Below are 9,227 nucleotides of genomic sequence, written 5' to 3'. Positions count from 1 at the left end.
AGACGGCCTGCTTTTGCTCCTTTATTTGGATACATGGGCGGTTCGGAGTAGATATAGGGGGGGTGTTCCCTGCAAAGAGCAACCCCCCCGCACAACACCCCTGGGCTCACACCTTCTTCTTCTTGGTGCCCCCCCGCACGGGCCGTTGCTTGAGTGCGGTGAGTGAATCTGGTGTTGCTGTGCTGCCGATACGGGACCCAAGCTACTCGGGACATTTCAACGACCTCCCTCAGCGTCCACCCGGCCCATGAAAAATGTCAGCTTGGAACCTGAGGCGGGTGGGGGAGAACACAGAGACCAATCACGAGAGGGAGATGCACCCACCTCTGGGGCGGTGTGTGACCAGGTTACACCAGGGACCCCTCGCCTCGGCGCTGAGATTGCAAGCCCACCTCTGGGGCGGAGTAGCGGCCAGTTACCCAGGACCCTCGCCGCGCTTAGAATGTGTCCCACCTCCTTGGGGTGGCGGTGGCCAGTTACCCAGGGACCCCGCCCGCGCTGAGATGTGCCCCACCTCTCGGGCAGAGGCACGCGTTTACCCAGGACCCTCGCCCGGCGCTGAGAATGCTGCCCACCTTGGGTGGACGACCGGTTACCCAGGGACCCACATCGCCCGGCGCTGAGATGCCACCCACCTCTGGAGTGAGCGACGTACCAGGGACCCCTCGCCCGCGCTGAGATGCAGCCAACCTCTGGGCCAGAGCGACCGGTATACCCAGGGACCCCTCGCCCGGCGCTGAGATGTGCCCACTCTGGGGTGAGAGCGACCGGTTACCCAGACCCCTCGGGCCGGCGACTGAGGATGCAGCCACCTCTGGGGCAGGGCGGCGGTTACCCGGACCCTCGCACCGGCGCTGAGAGATGCATAGCACCTGGGGCGGGCGGTAACCCGAGGGACCGACCTCGCCCACACTGAGATGCAGCTAACCTCTGGGGTGGGGCGGCCGGTTACCCAGGGACCCCTCGCCCGGCGCTGAGATGCAGCCACCTCTGGGGTGGGGCGGCCGGTTACCCAGGGACCCCTCGCCCGGCGCTGAGATGCAGCTACCTCTGGGGTGGGGCTCCCCGTGGCCCAGCGCTCACAGCTCACTCACCTTTCTTCAGGGCGGGGCACTGGCGGCAGGGGACCTCCAGGCGCAGGGTGGCCCCTTTCTTGGCCTGGGGCAGGCTGAGGGCTCCGGCTTTGTACGTGTTGAGGAGCGAGACGGTGGCTGTGACCCGGTCGCCGGCCCCTCGCACGGCAGTTTTCACGGTGCCGGTGATAACTGTAAGACAGGGCACGGGGGGGGGGTGAGTCCTTGGGGGCACTTGTCCCAGAGCCAGGGAAGACCCCCCTGCTCCCTCCCCGGACTCCTGGGTCCCTTACCAAAGTCATTGGCACAGAAGTGGCTCTGGAGACTTCCTGACCGGCGGCATTTCTGGGGACACTGGACTGTGGCTGCGGGGAGAATAGGGGTTTAGTGCTCAGCTTGGGGGGGCAGCTCCCCCCCCGACCCACATACCCCCCTCCCCCAAAATCACAGAGCCCAAGGACCCCAGGGCTGGGCTGGCAGGGGCTGCGGGTCGGGATTGAGGGACACCAGCTGAGCTGGGCCAGTGGGGGCTGTGGGTCGGGAGTGAGGGGCACCGGCAGGGCTGGGGGGGGCTGCAGGTGGGGAGTGAGGGGCACCAGCAGGGCTGTGCCTGGCCTGGGTTCGCAGGGGCCCATCTTACCCGGCGTCTGGGCGCTGGGTGGCTCGGCCTTGGGCGGGGCCCAGGCGGTGGGTTTGGGCTCAGGCTCCGGTTTCGGTTTCCCGGCGGGCTTGGTGCCGGCCTGGCCCGGTTTGGAGCCGGGGAAGATCCCGGGGGCGGGTTTCGTGGCCTTGTCGGTCGCCTCTGAGGGGCTTTTCACGGCGTAGGAGGCGGCGAAGCCGTCGGCCGTGACGCTGAGATCCGAGACGAACTGAACCAGGAGCTCGTTCCCCTCCGAGTAGATGGTGCTGCGGGGGAGATGGGTGAGAAAAACCCTCCTGTGCTGGGCGCCAGCCCCCACCCGGCCCCAGGGCAGGGACTGGCTGGCTCAGGGGGGTGGGAATGGGGCAGGGGCCTGTCCCCTCTAGGGGGCGCCGGCTCCCACCGGCCCCAGGGCAGGGACTGGCTGGCTCAGGGGGGTGGGAATGGGGCAGGGGCCTGTCCCCTCTTAGGGGGCGCCGGCTCCCACTTGCCCAGGGCAGGGACTGGCTGGCATCAGGGGGGATGGGGAATGGGGGCAGGGCCTGTCCCCCTCTGGGGGCGCCGGCTCCCACTGCCCCAGGCAGGGTACTGGCTGGCTCAGGGGGGCGGGAAATCGGCGGCAGGGGTCTGTCCCCTTCTAGGGGGGTCGCGCGGCTCCCCCACCGTCCCCAGGGCGGGACTGGCTTGACTCAGGCGAGCCAGGGGAATGGGGCAGGGGCCTGTCCCCTCTAGGGGACGCTGGGCTCCCACCCGGGCCCCAGGGCGGGACTGGCTGGCTCGGGGGGGCAGGGGAATGGCAGGGGCCTATGCCCCTCTGGGGGCGCCGGCTCCCCACCCGGCCCCAAGGGCAGGGACTGGCTGGCTCAGGGGGGCGGGAATAGGGCAGGGGCCTGTCCCCTCTAGGGGGCGCCGGCTCCCACCCGGCCCCAGCGGGGCAGGGACTGGCTGGCTAGGGGGGTGGGGAATGGGGCAGGGCCTGTCCCCTCTGGGGGGGCGCTCCGGCTCCCCACTTGCCCCAGGGGGGGGGCAGGTGGACTGGCATGGCTCAGGGCGGCGGGAATGGGGCAGGGGTCTGTCCCTCTAGGGGCGCCGGCTCCCACCCGGCCCAGGGCGGGGATGGCTGGCTCAGGGGGCCGGGAATGGGAAGGGGCGGCTCAGGGGGAGGGGCGGGGAGGCCAGGGGAGGGGCAGGGGCTCACCCGGGGGCTCGGTCGCCGCAGAACTTGCCGACGCGCCGGGAGTCGTCGGTGGCCCCCCCGTTGAAAATGGCCACGTAGTCGTAGCGACAGTAGGTGTCGTCCTCCACGTCGAACTTCCCGAAGGTCAGTTCCACCACCTGGGGGGCGGGGCATAGGGTCAGCCCCGCCCCCTGGAGCCCATCCCCACATTCCACCTCAGCCCCGCCCACTCAGCCCTGTCCCACCACATGGACCCTCCCCATCCTCTGCCCCACTCACCACAGTGACACCCACCTCCCAGCTCCCCCCCCCCCACCTGGCCTACCTGGCCCACGGGCGCTATGATGTGCCAGGAACAGCTGATCCCGGCTGGGTAGTTACTCTCAGGCCAGTTCGGGGTCTTGAGGCTTCCCTGGGGCTTCTCCAGCTTCCCCCCACAGAACTGATGCTCTGCAAGACAAGCAGGGGTGGGGGGTCAGCGAGGGGGAGACCCAGAGCTTGGGGGGGAGGCCCATTGAGCCTCCCCCCCGGTGGGCACCCCTGGGGTAATGGGGAGCGTGCCGGCACAGAATGGAGCGCATGGGAGGGTGCAAAGAGAGAGATGAGTGTGCAAAGCAAGTGTGTGAGAGTGAGTGTGCTCACTGCTTGTGCAAGGCTATAGGAGTGCACAGGAATTGTGCAAAGAAGTGTACGCTTGGGAGAATGCAGGTATGCCGTACAGGGAAGCATGCAAATGAATGAGCCTGTGCATGGGCTGTGCACGGATATATGGGTGTGCACGGGGAAATTTGCATGTAAGTGTGCAAAAATAGGTGTGCATGCATATGAAGGCTGCATAAGTCTGATGTGCACAGATATAGGTGAGTGTGCACAAAGCAGTTTGCAAAGGAGTGTAAGAGTGAGTGTGCATGAGAGATGTGCAAGATACATGTGAGTGTCCAGACAGGGACCTTAGTGTGCAAAGACACAGCACACTGTGCAAGCAGGGAAGAGTGTAGTGTGCAAGAGCATGTGAGTGTGCCAATTCGTGAGTGCACATGGAATGCTGTGCACGCCCACGGTACCCAAGGAGAGGTCTGTGCAAATCCCACCAAGCGTGCAAGGAAACGTGATGCCTGCTTGTGCAAGCCTCGCTGTGTAGGTGTGTAACTCCTGCCAGCACACGCAATAGTGCAAACTCCTCCCTGCCTGCACAACGGGGCACAGGTCACTGTGCGAACATGTAAACCCCGAGAAGCGCGTGCAGCCGGACCGCTGGCCACCTGGCAGCACATCCACCTTGGCCTGCGCGTGCAAGGGTGCCAACATGTCACATGCACAAGTGGAAACCTGCACCAGTGAACGTGCAAACTGCCGGCCCATATGCAACCCCCTATCTGAGCGTGCAAACCGCCCACCCATTTTGGGGCAGCCAAACGGCCACCTGCCTGTGTGCAAATCCCCGCACTACTGCCACGCTGACCCTTCTGGGTGTGACCCCCCCCGTGTCCCCGCACATGCTCCAAGCGCCTCGTCGGTGCGGCCAGCTCTGGGGCGGCGCAGGGGGCAGGCAGGCGACGTCCCACGGGCCCCGAAGCAGCTGGCGTCACCCTGCCTGGGCCCGTGTTTGCTCAGCGCACGGCTTTGGGGGCATTGGCCCTGGGGGGAAAGGGCAGCGGCGCCGGGAGTGGAGGAGGGGAGAGACGGACTTGTGCAAACCTGCAATTTCCACGGATTCCGCGGCTGGTAATTACAGGCCATGGAGGGAGCGGGAGCAGGGGCGGGGGGAGACAGGCGAGGCACAAGCAGGGGGGTGGTGGGGGTCTCGCCCTGTCCAGCAGCCAAGCCCCCCCCGTCGGCCCCCACCGGACACAGCAATGGGACAGCGATGTGGGGGTCAGATCCCAGGCTGGGGGGAGAAGGTGGCTGGTTTGGGGGTGCACAGGACAGGGGGAACTCCCCGCATCGTCACACCCCGTTGGTGCAGGTGCATTGTGGGTAACGCGCTCCCAGCATCCTCTCTGCCCCTGGCGTCAGTGCAGGGCATTGTGGGTAACGATTTTCCAGCATCCCGACTGACCCTTGCATCAGTGCAAGGCATTGTGGGTAATGCGCTCCCAGCATCCTCTGCCCCTGGCATCAGTGCAGGGGATTGTGGGTAATGATTTCCCAGCATCCTCTCTGCACCTCCAGCTCCTTTGCCCCAGGCCGCGATCCGACCACAATGGCACCCCCCGGGGGGCAGAGCCCGGGCGGGACGGGCTGCGGCTTTCCCTCAGGGCTGGGGGGGCCGGTCTCTGCGCCCTGCCCCAGCCCCCCCATCCCTGCGGGGGGGGCCATTGCCGGCGAGGGGAGAGGGCAGGCGGCCAGATACTCACCATCCCAATAGTGCCAGGGCTCCCAAGCCAACCGGGAGTCTATATGGTTAGCGCCCCACTTCTGCCTTCCGCGCGGCCGGCCTGCAAAAGTCCCGCAGGTTGGGATGGGTGGGGGGAGCTGCTGCGGGGCAGGCGGGGATGGGGGGGCCATGCAAGCCAGAGGCACGGGGCACAGGCACGGGGGGGTCACAATGGCTGGAGAGGAGCTGGCGTGGGTAACAATTACCCAGCATCCTCTCTACCCCTGGCATCAGTGCAGGGCATTGTGGGTAACAATTACCCAGCATCCTCGCTGCCCCTGCCATCAGCGCAGGGCACCGTGGGTAATAATTACCCATCATCCTTTCTGCCCCAGTGTCAGTTCAGGGGATTGTGGGTAACGATGACTCAGCATCCTCTCTGCCCCTGGCATGAGTGCAGGGGAATGTGGGTAACAATGACCCAGCATCCTCTCTGCTGCTGGCGTCAGTGCAGGAGCATTGTGGGTAACGATTATGCAGCATCCTCTCTGCTGCTGCAGTCAGTGCAGGGCATTGCGGGTAATGATTACCCAGCATCCTCTCTGCTGCTGGCGTCAGTGCAGGGCATTGTGGGTAACGATGACCCAGCAACCTCTCTGCCCCTGGCGTCAGTGCAGGGCATTGTGGGTAACGATTACCCAGCATCCTGTCTGCTGCTGGCGTCAGTGCAGGGCATTGTGGGTAATGATTATGCAGCATCCTCTCTGCCTCTGGCATTGTGGGTAATGTGCTCCTGGTGTCAGTGCACGGGATTATGGGTAACGTGCTCCCACATCCTCTCTGCCCTGGTGTCAGTGCAGGGGATTGTGGGTAATGGTCAGTGCAGGGCATTGTGAGTAACGTGGTCCCAGCATCCTCTCTGTCCTTGGTGTCAGTGCAGGTGCATTGTGGGTAATGGTTATCCAGCATCCTCTCTGCCCTGGCGTCAGTGCAGAAGCATTGTGGGTAATGATTTCCTAGCATCCTCTGCCCCTGGCGTCAGTGCAGGGCATTGTGGGTAACGCGCTCCCAGCATCCTCGCTGCCTTGGTTTCAGTGCAGGGGATTGTGGGTTATGGTCAGTGCAGGGCATTATGGGTAACGTGGTCCCAGCATCCTCTGCTCCTGGTGCCAGTGCAGGTGCATTGTGGGTAACATGCTCCCAGCATCCTCTCTGCCCTTGGCGTCACTGAAGGTGCATTGTGGGTAACGCGCTCCCAGCTCCCCTGGGAGATCAAGCGTCCACACACCCACTGTGGGTGTCCCCCTGCAGCCAGCCCCCCGGGGGGAGCATGCGGGAGCCCCCAGCCGGGGGGAGGAGGGGCCCGGGGGTCTCTCACCATTAACGTGGGGGAGGCCGGAGCTGAACCAGACCAGGAAGCCGCGGCCCCCGGTGCCCTCGTCCGTCACCATGCGCAGCATCATGCGGTTGCTGGTGGAGAGCAGGGCCCCGGGCCGGAAGGTGCCGCAGAAGCGGCCCAGCCGCTGGGCGGTGTCCAAGTGTCCGTTGAAAATCTCCAGCGAGTCGTAGCGGCAGCCGGGGTCCGGCTCCAGGTCGAAGACGCGGAAGGAGAGAATCACCACCTGGCCCTCGGGCACCTGGGCACGGAGACAGCGGGTCGGCTGGGCGGGTGGGGGCAGACCCCCCACCTCCCCTTCCTCTGCACCCCGATTTCCCCACATCCACCCCCAATTGTCCTCCCCTCCCCTCCGTACCGTGATGGTCCAGGTGCAGGTCTTGCCGGGAGGGTAGTGGTTGGGGAACCCCTCACTGGCGATGTACCCCGACTCGCCCACGTGTTCCCCGCCGCACAGGAACACGGGCCTGGGAGAGACCCCCAGAGTCACAGTCACTCGGTGCCCCCCGTTCGCGACCCGCAGCCCCTGCCCCCACCAGCTCTGCTGGTGCCCCTCACTCCCGACCCATAGCCCCCCAACAGCCCAGCCCTGCCGGTGCCCCTCACTCCTGACCTGCAGCCCCTGCTGGCCCAGCCTGGGCTCCCCACTGGCCCTGGTCCCCGCTGTGGTGAGCAGAGGAGCCAGCTGATGTCAGCATCCAGGACCCAGCATCTGTTTGTCCTGGCCCGGGTGCCGGGAGCTGGGAGAGCGGCCAGGCCGCAGGCGGGGTGCGGAGCCTGTCCTGCCTCGTGAGGCCTCCAGACAAGTGAGTGAACCCCACCTCCCCGCGGAGGCTGAGAGACACGCCTGGGCTGTGTCCCCCCTGTGGCCTGTGACAGCCCCCGGCCGGGACTAGCACCCCCGGCCTGCCCCCGCCATCAGCCCGACACACGCCCTGCCCCAGGTCCCCAGCCTCGCCCACGCGGTGCACAGGGACAGAGAGGGGGAGGCGAGTGTGAAAAACCGGGCACACTCGTTTTCCAGGGGGAAGGTGGGTGTATATAAGACAGCCCCAAATATCAGGCTGTTGGGTCCCCCCGCCAGGGCGAGGGAGCCAGCTTTGTCCGGCCTCTGACCCCACTGTTTGGCGACCATAAAAATCCAGTTTTCACCTCCCCACATCTGTCCCTGGGGTCCTAGCCTGCCCCCCCCCCATCGCCCCCACAGCTGCTCCCCCACAAGAGAATTCAGAGAATCCAGAGATCTTGGCTCATCCCCGGCATCTGGCAGCTTCAGCTCCACTCGCTAAATCCTTCCAGATGTGCTGGAGCCCGGCCTGTCCCGGCTCCCCGGCACTGCTGGTGCCCCTCACTCCCGACCCGCAGCTCCTGGCCAGTGCCCCTCACTCCCGACCCACAGCCCCCGGCCGGTGCCCCTCACTCCCGACCCGCAGCCCCTGCCAGCCCAGCCTGCGGTGCCCTTCATCCGACCGCAGCCCGCACCAGCTGCCCCACGCCCAGCCTGCCACGAGCTGCCGGTGCCCTCATCCCGAACCCGCATGCGCCCCTCATCCCAGCGCCACTCGCCTAGCCGGGCCCTCACTCTCGACCCCTACCGCCCAGCCCCCGTGCTTTCACCACGACCGCCCCTCACCCAGTTGTCCTGTAGCTGGACAGTTCCCACGCAACAGGACGCCTGCTTTTTGGGGGTCAGGGAGTCGGGGGCAGGGGGGAGTTGATGGCAGGGTGGAGCTGGAGTAGGTGGACTCGTGGGAGCGAGGGGGGCATGTATGGGGCAGGATGGGGCACAGGAGAAGTCGCTGGGGCACGGGACCGTTATGGGCCAGGGATTCGGGGGAGGGGAGAGCCATGGCAGATGGGAGTTATGGGCAGATTGGGGCACGGGGACTCGTGGGGCAGGGACCCGTTAGGGGGCAGGGATCGGGAGAAGGAGAGTCGTGGGAGGATGAGAGTTATGGACACGGGATGGGGGCACAGGGGATGTCGTGGGCGCATGGGAGAGTTATGGGGAGAGGGGGCTGGAGGCAGGGGACTCGTGGGGCAGGGACCCGTTATGGGGAGGGATTGGGGGACAGGGCCGTGGGGCGGAATGGGAGTTATGGGGCAGGGACTGGGGCACGGGGGACTCGTGGGGCAGGACCGCGTATGGGGCAGGCATTGGGGGCACAGGGGAGCCGTGGGGCAGATGGGAGTTATGGGGCAGGGAGTGGGCACGGGGGACTCGTGGGCAGGGTGGCGTTTATGGGCTGGATGAGGGAAGGGTGAGTCGGGGGCAGGGCTGGGGGGGCTGCGGTACCTCGTGGCGTTAGGGGGCGGGGGCGGGGGGCGGGTCGCTCTGCCCGATGGGCAGCCCCATAGCAGCAGCAGAGGCAGCAGGCGGGCTCCGGACCGGGCTCATGCTGGGGCTGGGTCCGGTGAGGGTCCGGTTTGGTTCTGGTCTGGTCCCTGCGCGGACGGGCCGGGAAGCAGCGGGTCGGGCTCAGCGCAGCCTTATGGAAGGAACCGGGGGAGGGAGGGCGGGGCGGGGCGGGGGCAGGGGGCGGGACGGAGGATTCCCGGGGAGGGCGTGTGTGGGGAGGGTCTGTGTGGGAGGGCTTGGCTGGGGGGGATTCCGTGGAGGGGGT

General features: G+C 66.4%; 1 protein-coding gene across 1 annotated transcript; it reads right to left on the bottom strand.

Moving 5' to 3' along the window:
- Positions 1–216: 216 nt before the first annotated feature.
- On the bottom strand, positions 217–9,001 carry PCOLCE (procollagen C-endopeptidase enhancer). The gene is given in 11 exon segments (XM_032762943.2): positions 217–269; positions 1,095–1,265; positions 1,367–1,438; positions 1,714–1,979; positions 2,912–3,048; positions 3,216–3,340; positions 5,248–5,328; positions 6,586–6,844; positions 6,962–7,070; positions 8,900–8,979; positions 8,981–9,001. Coding segments are annotated over 11 exon segments (1,374 nt in total).
- Between the last annotated feature and the right edge of the window lie 226 nt (positions 9,002–9,227).

This window comes from Chelonoidis abingdonii, chromosome 11 (assembly GCF_003597395.2).
Source record: "Chelonoidis abingdonii isolate Lonesome George chromosome 11, CheloAbing_2.0, whole genome shotgun sequence".
NCBI lineage: Eukaryota > Metazoa > Chordata > Testudines > Testudinidae > Chelonoidis > Chelonoidis abingdonii.
This window is presented reverse-complemented; position numbering and strand designations above follow the sequence as displayed.